Source organism: Anneissia japonica, unplaced genomic scaffold, assembly GCF_011630105.1.
Source record: "Anneissia japonica isolate Jap-2015-1 unplaced genomic scaffold, ASM1163010v1 scaffold6792_len961167_cov158, whole genome shotgun sequence".
In the NCBI taxonomy this organism is placed as follows: Eukaryota; Metazoa; Echinodermata; class Crinoidea; order Comatulida; family Comatulidae; genus Anneissia; species Anneissia japonica.
This window is the reverse complement of record NW_022701523.1, coordinates 165,825-180,320: the sequence shown is the minus strand read 5'-3', so window position 1 is coordinate 180,320 and position 14,496 is coordinate 165,825. Positions and strand designations below refer to the sequence as shown.

General features: G+C 35.8%; 1 protein-coding gene across 1 annotated transcript in view; it reads left to right on the top strand.

Moving 5' to 3' along the window:
- The window catches only part of LOC117103580, a 17,628-nt gene extending 7,370 nt beyond the window's left edge, over nt 1-10,258 (top strand). Inside the window, exons 6-10 of the mRNA XM_033244163.1 lie at nt 7,148-7,257; nt 8,114-8,219; nt 8,555-8,600; nt 9,306-9,450; nt 9,998-10,258. Of these exons, the coding sequence (XP_033100054.1) occupies nt 7,247-7,257; nt 8,114-8,219; nt 8,555-8,600; nt 9,306-9,450; nt 9,998-10,250 (561 nt within the window). The 5' untranslated portion in view covers nt 7,148-7,246 and the 3' untranslated portion in view covers nt 10,251-10,258. The remainder of the gene's footprint in view (nt 1-7,147; nt 7,258-8,113; nt 8,220-8,554; nt 8,601-9,305; nt 9,451-9,997) is intronic.
- Nucleotides 10,259-14,496: the final 4,238 nt, after the last annotated feature.

Below are 14,496 nucleotides of genomic sequence, written 5' to 3'. Positions count from 1 at the left end.
GTTTTTCATGTCCCTTTTTCGTGATTATGACTATTCTGGATAAAGAATGTTTTGAGCAGAGGTGGATTCAAGGCACTCCCCCTCCCCCCTTCATTTTTTAAGGAAAAAAAAGGAAAAATATATTCAAAATTGAAGTGCGAGAGTGTAATTTCCGGCCATCTAGAGATGCCCTAATCATAAATTTTCTTACCTCAGCTCAGCTGGGTGGTTCCTCGGTCTGTGAAAGTCCCTCCCTGATTCACCTCTCTTTCGAATTCCTGGATCTGCCACTGTTGATTTATTTGGGGTGGGTGGTTCCTCGGTCTGTGAAAGTCCCTCCCTGGTTCACCTCTCTTTTGAATTCCTGGATCTGCCACTGTTGATTTATTATATAATTATTTTTGCGCTTATTTATAATGCGTCTATTGCAATTTTCACTTTATCCTCTCAAACAGTTCAGATTGAAGAACGTTCAGATTGCGCTACTTCACAGGGGGATTCGCCCCCTTGACCCCGCCGGGGTCATACGTAATTCGCATAACGGCTCCCCCCCTTTCAAAATCCTGGCTACGTCCCTGCGGCTAGATGCGTGCCAGTTTAATACCGATGAAGAAGCTGTTATGCTGATGAGAGTGGCGAAGATTATTCGCAAAGAAGTATTTGAGAACAAATACCACTATGATGGTTCTTTATGTGATGAGCAATATGACAATCTACCAACTTCTTTATCTGTTTTAGTCGGGATGATCCTTGGTGGCTCAAATGCTAAACAACATATTGATGACTATGAGTTAAGTGCAGCTACCTCATCCATCACACAGTTAATTGTTTTTAATGCTATCAAACAATTTCGGAAAGATTCTATAGCAATACGGCATAACATAGACCGGGAGACTGTTCTCCCGCTATACATTCGTCTACTCATTCACAACAGAACACGTAAATGTGAGCTCATTGACATTCTCTTTCAGAAAGGTCTGTCGGTGTCGTATGACCGAGTTCTGCAACTGTCAACTGAGGAAGCTAACAGAGTAATCGACATATATGATCATGAAGGCAGTGTCTGTCCTTCATCTCTCAGAGATAAACTGTTCACTGCTGGAAACCTTGATAACATAGATCCCATCTACTTCAAGTTGTGATTCTTTCCATGGCACAGCAATATCAATATCACCGATGACAATTCTGGTGTTGTTAGAGTCCTTCAGAGGGTTCCAGAAAACACAGACCAACCAAAGTCAAAGTCAATCAAGTCTTTACCAGAGTCATACACTAATGTTCCACCATTCTCCCTCTCTGATAATGTCATCCCACCAGTAAAAGATGTCCAAATAATTCCAATTTCTGTATACAAGGATGAAGATGAAATTCAAATGCTTTGGTTTGTTAATGAAATCCAAAAGGATCTTGTGGACATATCATGGTCAGCCTTCTTCGCCAGCTTACAGGATTCTGTACCCAAGCCTCCTGCAATCATCTCTCTGCTTCCATTGTTTCGTGATAGTGCACACACACCTGCTATGGTTAAACATGGAATGAATATCATCCAACAGATTACGACTCGTGTAAATCCAGGGCAAATACCAGTACTCACTGTTGATCAGCCATTGTATTCTATCGCCAAAAGAATTCAGTGGAAATGTGCTGATGTATATGGAGAAAAAAAATATGTGGTACTGGGGATCTTCACATTGAAATGGCGATATTGAAAGTAATTGCCAACTGGCTTGATGGAAGTGGTTGGACCTATCTGATGACTTCAGCTAATGTTACAACTGATGGCCTGCAGAAAGGCTCACACATCTAGAGGTCAATGGGGCCATCAAGTAACATGTGGTGCCCTGTTCATTCTCCTTCATAGGTCATATGCTCAGTATCAAGTCAACACAGATGATAAACTACAATTTGATGAGTGGTGTAAACAGGTAGCGTCACAGCACCCTCAGTTCGACTACTGGTACAAAGTTTGGAAATTGGAACTCCTCTTTCCTCAGTTTCTTAGATCACAGCGTCAACAAAATTTTGTATCCTATGTGGAGTCACTTAAAAAGTTTATTCCATGAATGTTTGCTCTTGACCACTACCATTACACTCGCTGGATGACCGTTCATGTAGGAGATCTGCTTGCTCTCAATGTTAACTGCCCTACTACTCATGCAGAGTTTCTCAAAGGGAACTTTGTTACACATAAATCCAGACACAAATTCTCGGCACTTGCCCATGATCAAGTTCATGAGCAACTAAATGCAATGGTGAAGGGAGATGGAGGTGATAGGTATAACTGAAAATGAAGCAGCACTAAGACGGTGGATGGTGGCAGGTCCAGAGACATCTAGACTACTGACAGAGTATGAAGATAAAATGTCAATGAAAAGAAAAGATACAGAGCGTCATCATGAACAAATTCCAAGTGTCCAGAGATGTTTCCTTACTCATGTCAAAAGTGTAGTTGATATTATTATGGAAATTGGAAACCCATTTTCTGATACAAGCACAGACCTCTATGCACTTGACACCAAACATATAATGTCCAACTATGAGGTGCATACCATAAAGACTGCAGAAGACATAGGCAAAGCACAGTACCAGAAATTTGCTGCAGAACGTGTCTATGATAATATTACTGCATTCAGTGACTCCATACACAAGAACAATTTACCACTCCTAAATTCTAATTCTCATAAGAAACCAAAGTCCACTTCGAAAATCTCTAACCTTTGAAATGATGTCCATCTTTTCTCACGGATGTATATTTCATGTCAAGCTAGAAATGGTGATTTGGATGCCTTCTTCAGACATGAAAATTATGCCTGGCCCCCATCGTTGGCATCAAATAACACCATACATCAAACCATTTAATTCTGATTTAAGGAAGTGCTTATATCCGTTGGTAGGCCAACCTCAAAAGGAATGTATTCCCAAAGTCGATGTTAGAATTGTTGATGGTGCCACTTTTGTACATATGCTTGACCCAAAAAAATCCCAGCTTTCAGTGAAAACATTTCAGGATTATTCACAATTGATATTTTTGCCCTATATAGAACGGCCCTACAAGACGTTTTGCGGGAAGATGTTGTCTGGGATGTCTACTGGGAAGACAGCCTAAAAGCAGAAACACGAAAGAATCGTGGATCCGGAAACCATCTCCTGGTCGCCAACAACACAACTATCCCATTTAACTGGAAGAACTTTCTTTGCTGTGATGCTAACAAAGATAGTCTCTTCAAACTTTTGGCCAATGCAATAAAGGACTTTCATCCTCCTCAACATAAGCAATTTATCTCCACCTATAGCCAGGATGCTGTATCATCTTCCATAGATGACCTTGCAGATTTGTGGTGCTCTCATGAAGAAGCGGATACACGACTCATGTTTCATGCTTCCCATGCGTTCCATCATGGATTTACTAAATTGATGATACATACAGCAGATACTGATGTAGTAGTACTCGCAATTGCTGTATCAAGTGTTTTACATAACTGTGAATTATGGATAGCCTCTGGTCATGGTTCTAAACTAAATTACATCCCCTGTCACCTAATTGCAGCTGAATTAGGCAACGATGCATCATGGGGTCTTTTGTTCATGCACGCAATATCAGGATGTGATCGATACTGTTTCTCCTTTTCATGGAATTGGGAAAAAAACAGCTTGGGCTGTTTGGCGCAGTATGCCTCATTTAAACTCTGTTTTTGCTCGGTTATCTAATGCTCCAAGCCAGGTATCACCTGAGGACTTGGACCAAATAGAGAGATTTGTTGTTCTCCTGTATCAGCGAACATCATCAATTAACCATATGTAAATGAAGCCAGGAAGCAGTTATTCATTCACAACCATAAGATGGAAAACATTCCTCCAACACTGAATGCACTGGAACAACATGTGAACCGGGCTGCTTATCAAGCAGGGCACATCTGGGGACAGTCACTTATAGGAAAGCCACATGTTCCATCACCAGGTAAATGGGGCTGGGAGAGGGTGAAAGATGATGGCTCATGGACTCAATTCTGGACCACTCTTCCAGAGGCAGCTGAAGACTGTCAAGAACTGTTAAAATGCGGATGCAAAAAATCTTGCACAAAACGATGCAAGTGTGTCAGAGCAAATCTTGTTGTACACAATTGTGCTTCTGTTCAGGACAGTGCATCAGAGAATAAGATAATATTTAGCCAGTAGAAAGCAGATGTTCTACATACAAGAAGAAAAAAAATCTTGTATTTATTACTTTTTATTTTCTTTACGAAGACAGAATAACATAATAATGTGACTTTTATATCCACAGTTTGTTCCGCAATTGGGGCTTAAATTTATGTTCTATTGGATTCCTTGACCTAATAAACATAGGTTTAGACACCAAGATCATGACAATTGAGACATTTGAGGTTGTTTTATTGTAAAAAAACATGTTTTTTGGCAGCCATTATGTTTTTCGCCATTTTAGCGGGAACGGTTGGAGTACCATTGTGGTTCCCGTAATTTTTGGAATCAGCACCCTAAAATAATAATAATAATAATAATAATAGTAATAATAATAATAATAATAATAATAATAATGATAATAATAACATGTATACTACTATCTGACTCCGTTGTTTGCATACAAATGTAAAACATGGAAGTAATGTACCGTGAGGGACAATACTGGTAAAGAAAAATCAGAACCAGTAAGGTAGTTCCCTGAATGATGCTGTTGTGACAACAGCGAAAGCTCAGACTCAGAAAAACAAAGACTCTGAAAGGTAACATTTTCACTAATAATAATAATATTAAAAACAACAAGAAGAACAATAATAATAATAATAATAATAATAATAATTAAATAATAATAATAATAATAATTAAATAATAATAATTGAATAATGATAATAATTATTATAAAGAAAATAAAAATAACAAATATGATTCTTTACAGTTTTATTTCACTGTTCTTACTTTTATTTCATTACATTCTCCTATCAACAGAAATTAATTCAAGGTTTGTTATTGGCCAAAAAGATATAGCCATTGCATTTAAAAATATCACAAAATATCATATGATAGTAAGTAAATACTACTGTAGATATTACAAAGGAAAAAAGTAATTTAAGAAACTTCCAATAAAAATTGAATAATATTATAATGATATTAGTAATAGTAATGGTAATAATAAAGTAACAAAAATAATATTTTATTTGAGTAAATAATTGTTTTGTTTGAATAAAAGTAATTCAAGAAACTTCCAAAAATATGGTCACAATGCTATATTTAAATTATACTGTAGTATTATATGTATATATTGATATAATATAAAATGACACAAAAAAAGAGTAAATGAAATGTTGACTGTAAAGAAAAAATATATTTCTAGAAATCACTCAATTGCATAATTATGAGAAGTATGAAGTTTTGTATTTGGAGTACTGAATGTTTATGCCTAGGTAGTCTACACCCAGTTTCTAATTCATAATACACAAAAGAATAAAATATGTCTGATAAAAACAGATCCTAGCACAGCCGAAACCTGTTGTAGACCAACATCAAGACATACACCCCATTGTGCATCTCCACCTTACAATGTTATGATCCATTGTTGGATGGCTTTTGACAGGGTTGGCTTTTACCAAGGGTGGCTCTATCCGCAAAAATCTCCCCGGATTCCCTGTTGCTGAGCATTTCATAACCATGTATCAACAACATGAAATATGCCATTATCACCGGGTAATTTCAAGTCTCAATCGGACAGAAAAATTAATGAACTCAAATATATTCTCAAATACAAAACCCACCTCTTTGGCCTTAACAAATATCTTGGTATCATTAGCAATTGCACATTCAGCCACCACTAACATCATTCTTATGGTTGCCATTTTTTCCCCTTTTTTTTGATCACAACTTATTATTATATCATTAATTATGTTGTTTATTTTTGTCATATCCCAGCTACTGTTTGATTTTCATTGTTATTTTTTGATCACAACTTATTATTATATCATTAATTATGTTGTTTATTTTTGTCATATCCCGGCTACTGTTTGATTTTCATTGTTATTTTTTGGTTTTTGCTTTTGATCACTCATACCTATTTGCAATTCAGGGGCCATATTTATCAAACTAGAAGTCAGCTTAAATTTGTCTTAAGTCCATTTTTTTGCTTAAGCCAAATTTATCCATATTGCTTAGATTAAAAATTGCTTAAAATTAGAAAGTCTTTTGTACGTTGACACCATCTAAGACGATTTTTTAAGCGAAAATTTTGCCAAGATTGGGTAATAAATCAGCTTAAGATATTTATTAGGGACATCTTAACTTTCTTGACTTAAGACATTATTGCTAAGCTGAGATTCAGACCTAGACATATTTTTATTCATCCGTGTATTTTGGCCTATCTTTTTTATTTCATTCATTTATCACATTAGTGTATTATTATTTTGAGTGGTTTTATTGTAACATGTATTTTATTTATTTTTTATCTTCCTGATGTAGCTATTCTACACTCTTTTTCATTATACTTTTTCATAATATAAATTCATTTTGACTATTATATTTATTTAACTCGCCATAGACATTACACTTTGATTATATCACATATTTTATACTTGCGTTCATTGTGGCCTAAATGTTATGCTATGTTTCTGTATATTTTCCTGTTTTTATTTTAAATTTTGGTCAATATAATATCTGTTTATTTTACTGTTAGCATAATGTGGGAACGACTATTAATCTCCGTTCTCATTACAAACTGTTTATTATTATTAATGTATACCCGATTTTAATTACTCTCATTATAATCCGCATTGTTTATTCTTTAACTCCTCCCACAGTGGTTATGTGTGTCCACTGTTTGCTAGTTTTTTTTATGTACCTTGATAAAGACCTGGGGATAGGTCGAAATATAAGTGTTTCTAAAATCATACATAGTGTTCATTTCCTATATTCTATTGTTATCGAAACTCATGTTTATAAATTATTAAACTATCGTAGCCAAAAAGAGGCTAAGTGGAGAAATCAGATTTAAAAATAAAGTACTGAGAATTAAGTGAAAATTGAAATCGTGTAAGTTACACACATACAGTACACCTGTCTCTTATACACATCTAGATGTGTATAAGAGACAGGACACATATATATATATATATATAGACATATAAACTACATAAATTTAGTGTAATTTTATTCATTTTATGGGTAGGCATGTCCCTTGTGCGGCAAAAGTTTAGTGAATGTGTCCAGACACATAAAACAAAAACACAGGGTCTCAGATAATTACCGAAAAGCATGCTTGGTGGAGATGAAAGCAAAGTAAGTATTAAAACACAAAGAAAAAATATATATTAATTCAAATAAATGCCCAAGGCATTTATTGTTGGGAGGGGCTTTGAAGGGGGACATTTATTTGGTGGATACGTATATACTCCAATAAACGCCCCTTAATTTCACTGTAAATTTGGACCTACAACACACTAATTACCGTCAAAATGTGTATTGCGTGATCATAAAAACTTACAAATTCCAACCAGGTTAGGAAACTGCCAAGTAGAACAGTAATGGAGTGTTGAAAATGATGTTGCTTCCTCAGTTTTGTTGAGGGAAGTGTTTATGCACAATGAGGCTCTGGAGGGGAATTTTGTTTTCGAGAGGGGTAAACACCCCTCTCGAAAACAAAATTCCCCTCCAGAGCCTCATTGTGCATAAACACTTCCCTCGAAAATTATAAAAAAAATTGTTGAAATGGCACATTTATGTACTCTCTCATTGCAAATGCTATTTCTGTGAAGTTAATGGTACCTTATGCTTGGTATTTGGATAAATATGGTAAAGGAACTTAAAATAATGAAGTTGAATTTTTGGTTTAGGCAGACTCACACTGCAGTCAATTTGCGTACTCTACAATTTTGACGTGCATATAACATTTTTTTGTGGCATTGCATATGCCTGCTGTCAAAATAAGATGTGTATTTATATCAAATTTTATGGATTAAATAAATTATATTAAATAATTTTAAAATGCCAGAGATTTTAAGAGTTTTCACAACAGTCATCCTCAGTCTATGACTAATGTTAATAGCATTTCTCTGAATACTTATTGAAACTGCCCAAGTATAAGCCAATGTAAGTAGCAATGTAACATTTTGTTTTATTTAACTAAATTTACTAGGGAGATGGAAAAATTGGGTAAAACCCGAAAATTGACCCAGTGCGGAAAATGTGGCAGCTCTGTGGTTAGGCTCGACAGGCATCTTCGTGTAGTTCATAAACTACAGGTACTGTATTGACTACAGTAAAGCAAAACAACTAAGACTTTGTTAAGCACTAAAACTTCATACATGTATTTCAAAATTATAAAAAAAATTGTTGAAATGGCACATTTATGTACTCTCTCATTGCAAATGCTATTTCTGTGAAGTTAATGGTACCTTATGCTTGGTATTTCATGCTTTAATTTATAAATTGTAGAAGACAACACTATGTAATATTTTGTCTTAACATATTAGAATCATACTATCAAACCTAATTCCACCCTATCAAAATTCAATACTGAAAATTACATAAAAAGGAAAATATATAAATTACAAATGTTCTTATCAATCTCTTATAGAAGTATGAATCGGATTACAGAAAACTAATGAAAAGACGAAAAAAAGGTAAGGTTCCAACTATTATAATCAATTTTATAGTACTTTTTCTTCAGTATATTGTGTAGTTAATTAATCATCAATTAATCAATAGAATACAGTGACTCACTTCTACTCAATCAATCAATCAATCAATCAATTAGGTCTGTTATGTGTGGGTGTTTTTCTGTAACACTTTTTTGAGCTGCGCGGGTTTTAGCACACTGTAGTGCAGGGAAGGTTAATTTCATGGTTTTCTTCACTTAGCCAGAGCCTCATTAGCCTTTCGCTGGAAGGTAATATTTCCTAGGGTGCACCATGAAGAGGTGAGGCTGGTTTGAGTGTTGTAAGATATGCCAGCAGGCTACTAATTTTCACTTTTCCACCAAATTGGACTACCTGAACTCAACACCACTGGCTGTAGTGCCTAGCAAATGAACACCAAACTTCACTTATGTCCCAGTTGGGACGAAGAGGATTAATGTATGGGTGCTGATAAATATTGTATTTGGTAATGATCTCTGTCTGATAATGCTTTTGTAATATATTTTGTCAAGTAAAACAATACACATATTGTAGAACTGTTTTGATCTTTTAAACCAAACGCAATTGATGTTAATTTACTGAATGTTTTCGTTGATGTTATCAACATAACTACCTCTTGAACCAATTTGAACTACTATCAGTTGTTTTGGTTTGAATCTTGAATCTTACTGTTGTATTCATTACATTCAGAAGCCACCGAAATCCATCCATTTGTAGCCTATCTGCGGAACACACGTGGACACAGCAAACGCAACAGTCAACAAACACTTACAGAGCTGCATTACATCTGTGATGGGGATTATTCCAACATCTTTAATGGCAAGTTTATAAGGCAGTAAGTTTTGTATCTTAAACTAATTGTCATCACCTCTATCCTAATCATTTCAACATTTATTATTAGCATTACTTTAAATACTAATTGAAAAATAAGACAAGATACCATAAATAATAATTTTATAATGTGAGTTGCTTAAATTACAGGTACAGCATGAAACAAAAAGCAAAGCATGAAGATTTACAGGCCCCTTTTTTGTAGTTTACACTAATTTATTGGTAATCTGACAAGTATATAGAGTTTTGTAGGTACAATGTTACCACAGATCCTGATGGAAAAGTCATTCATTCTGGACACTAGATCTGTTTATGGGTTGTGGCCTATGATAGATTTCTGCAGAATTTTTGTCTATTTCTGTGCGTCTATAATTAGGCAATGTTTCCGTATAGCAACTACAGACATTCCATAGAACTTGAGAACTTTGTAACAAATAATTCATCAAGTACTGTGTTCAGATGCTTTCACAACTGTTTCATTATGTGTTATTAAGATGTATCATGTGACTGAATTATTATTTTTTTTCTTATTATATTCATTCTAAATATAGCAAACTTGAACAACTGAGAACTCAAAGAACTGCATCTACAGTCCGGCACTATTTGACTAGTGGCCAACTCTATTTGGAGTTCTTAACTCTTGAGGAACCTGACATCCCTGCTGCGAATATGGTGCGGGCTCAAACTGTTATTAGGGTCTTGGGAAAATCATTGTCAAAGGCTTTAGCCTGCCAACGTGAGGCGAAAAAAAGCAAAATAAATGGTAATATTATCGATAGAAAATTTAAAAAAAAAATTGTTTAATTTTAGCACATACAGGCCTTCCTCTACTGAATGTCTCTTTTGTTTTATTAAAAATTATGTTTTTAATTAAAGACAACAGTTGCTAAAGAGAGAACCCTGGTCCCAAAAGTGGTTTTTAATTGGAGAGAGACCTACATAACTATTTATTAACTGTTAAAGCCTAGTTTCCATAAAAATCGCTGCACACTATTGCCAACTCCTTTAGCGACGCTAATTGGTCGGTTAAATCTGGGATCTTTCCCGATGGCATCGAGGACTGCTGCACAGTATAATAACAGCACTAAAAATGCTGTAGCGCCTCTAGTGTTAATGGTAAACTACATTATGCTGTCATCAATTTTACCAAAACATGCTGTTACACAACACGCGCAACGCGCATAGGACAGTTCCAGTGAACACGTCATTTTACGGTATAACGTACAGTGTTATTGAATAAAACTTTGATGTTTTATATGTTTAATGAGACGACTATCATTAAATGGTGGCAGCTAGTGAATGCTGATATACCAAGGAACTCCTGTAAGTAAAATGAATACACATACAGTACACACATGCGTGACTGTTGAAAGTTTTTTTTGAGTCGCCCACTACCTGGAACTAGCTGGGACGGAGCTCTGCCTACTTTTTATGTTCTTACGTATGGAGGGTGTGTACGCGTACCGTAAAGAGTGAAACACCGTTAGCGAGGAGGCCAGTCAATAAACTTAACGTATGTCATCTGAAATGCCTAAAATAGAGACCTTGCCAAAGCTTGCATTTTGTGATGAATGAATGAACCATATTTTGTCATCAGGCCTGTCCGAGGCAAATCAAAAAGTACCTAAAGAACTGTGGCAACTTGACATATTTTTTGGAACTTAAGTCATCAGAACATTGTCAAAAATGCTGTTTTGACACTATTTTTTAAAAAGTCAGTGCATATTAATGTTATGTATTGAAATTTAAAAAAAAAAATACAAATGCGCCCCCTCCCCCAGTTTTGGAAAATTCTGGATCCGCCCCCTGTTCAATGGGAATAATTAAAAATGGTTTATGTTCTACTATGACAAGTGCTCATTTGGATATCCTCATGATGCTTGGAATACATCTTGATCGGGGAGCAACCTCATGGTTTTCAGATTTCAGGCAGAATTTCCAAAATTTATAACTTTACTTTTAATAAAAAGCTTGTACTGTGACATTCCTGACATAGTGTTTTCTTAATTCATCTTAGTATAATGTCACAAATTGGTGACCTTACAATTTACAGTAAGACATTATTCTTATTTGTAATTTTGTTAATAATTCACAATCTCATGGATTATGAAAAACCTGGATTTCGCCATAATGGGAGGATAGTATTGTAATGTAATATGGTAGTTTTTTTTTTTTTAAGAGAACAAGGGAAAACATTAAGAGATTAAGATTAAGAGATGAGATCGATATTTATTGGGGAACAGTGAAATGGGGCAGCACAGCAAGTGAGGCTCGCTTCGCTCGCCTAGTACCCCTTCCCCATCGGGGCCTTTAGCCCCCACCCCATCGTGCAGATCCTGGCGCCATCACTGCCTATGATATTGTAATCAGTAAACCTGTAAACCGAAAGGTCCACTGATTAATCTCAGATAAGAAAGTATAATACATACTCCAAGTAGTGAAATACACGCCATCGTGTTGGGATTCAATATTTCGACATTAATTATGTCATCATCAGTAAACCTGTTGAATGTAATATGCCATTGAAGAAGATAAATTCTATTGATGATTTACAGTGAAACTTTCCAGAATGTTTTGATAGAGTTGGCTGTTTAAAGAACCAACCAAGCTACATCTGAAACAAGATGCAGAATCATATATTGACGCCCCAAGATGCTTTTCAATCCACATGAAACAGAGAGATTAAAGTAGAGCTAGGTAAAATGGAATCTGAGGAGATCCTCAAGAAAGTAACAGGACACACTGATTGGTATTGCTCACTCAATATGTAACTAAAAGCGATGGCAGCCTGCGTGTTTGCCTTGATCCTCATCAATTAAACGCTGCACTCAAATGATATCTATGGAAATTCCGAACTTAATCCAAATTTTGTGAAAGCAAAGGCAGCTTAGTGGAGCGTGAAACTATCTGAAAAGTCACAAATACTTGCTACTTTCAAGACACCATTCGATTGATATTGTTTTACACGACTCCCATACGCTCCAGTGAATTTGCAAAGTTTCAAGAAAAAAGCGGAGAGATTTTAAGCAAATGCTGAGGTGCAGTAGGAATTGCTGATGATATCATCGTGTATGGCACAACCAAAGAAGAGCATGATACAAACCTTCTTGAGTTAGGCTGCTAGCGAAGGACTATGGTCTTGCACTCAACTCTGCAAAGTGCACAGTGAAAATAGACAGAATCAAGTTTTGGATGCATCTACACTGACAAGTGTGTCCTCTGTGACCCAGACAAGGTAGGAGATATTACAAATATGCCTCAGCCATGTGATAAACAGGAACTGTAATGTTTTGTTGGCATGGTAATCTCCATGTCTAATCACATCCCAAACTTGGCAGATACAGTAAGTTAGCACCTCTGCGTGACCTTCTTAAACAAGATGTACTATTTGAATGGGATGACGACCACAGGAGTTACGATCTAGTCTAACAAGCAGTTGCAAGAATCTCCCAATTGCATTTGCTAGTAAAATGCTAACGCCCACACAATCTAACTTCAGTAATATTCAACAAGAATGCCTTGGAGTAGTTCATGGGATTGAGAGATTTCACCACTATCTATTTGGGAGACCTTTGACATAATTACTGATCACAAACCTCTGGAAGTGATAGTTATGAAGCCATTGTGTGCTGCACTGCCCAGATTGCAGAGAATGCTAGTCAAGATAATGGGCGATGACTTCAAATTGAAATACCGACCTGGAAAGCAAATGATATTGTCAGATGTCCTATCAAGATTACCAAACTCTGAGAGAAACATATGAGAAACACCATCTTACTGCAACTACGTGAATTACACCGAGGAATCGAAAAGACAGGAAAGCTCACTCCTGAAAGTGTATACTGTACTGGCCAAAAAGTAAATGCAGACATGCTTGCCAAGAACAACAGCCCCAACAAGCAAAGGAACCAATGATGATGCACAAAAAGTCGTCAAAACCATGGATCAAGCTTGCTATTGTTTTCTTCGAGATTGGTAATAAGAACTTTCTCATACTTACCTACTACTACAGCAGGTATCCAGTTTTGAAACAAACTCGCCTCTACAACTGCAAGAGCAAGAGCTCAGTTTGGAAAATGTTTTTCAAATATTCTCTGACAACTGCCCCATTTCCAGCGGTGGTATGATGAATTCTGTGCAGAATGGGGCATCGATCATAACACCAGTAGCCCAGGAGACCCTCCATCAAATGGGTTTATTGAATGACAAAATTGCTACATAAAGCCTATCATAAAGAGATGCTTGAAAACTGGTGGAGACATAAATAAAGCATTACAGAATGTAAGAGCTACACCACTGGACACCGGTATACCAAGTCCAGGTGAACTAATGTTCAATCGACCAATCACAAAATACTGCCAAGTCACCAGCCAGCAAATAATGCACAGCAGGAGCATTATAGCGATAAACTGCGAAAAGCAACACAACTCCTGAAGAAATACAGTATGCAGATAAGCGCACTCATAAAATTTGACCACTAAATGAAGGAAGCAATGCACGTATTCTAGATAAGTCTACACAAGCCTGCAAAGGTAGTGAAAAAATGTACAGAACCACGCTCTTTCATTGTACAACTTGAGAATGGAAATCTTTTAAGACGCAATCGCAGACACCTGAGAAGATTGTGCCAGAAATTACACTGACATATACAAATTGACTTATTAATAGTCATACAAGCTTTTGAGTTTTTGAGACATTGTTTTGTGAACAGTTTGAGACATTGTTAAACGTTAAAGCATTGAACTCTGTTTTTGAACATTTTATTGTACATGTTGAAGCATGAAAGCATGTTTATTCTGAACATTGAACTCTGTTTTTGAACATTTGCAATATGTTTGAACTTCGTTCATTTGGACAATTAATAATAATAATAATAATTCTGGATTTATATAGCGCCTCACGATGACACAACCTCGAGGCGCTTAACAACAGAGAAGGAAAAAAAAATTATAATCACATATTTGGTATTAGTTTACTTTAATTCAGTTCAAATGATTGGTTTGATGATTATCAATAAATGTTATTATTTAATGTAATTAAAATGTTGAAT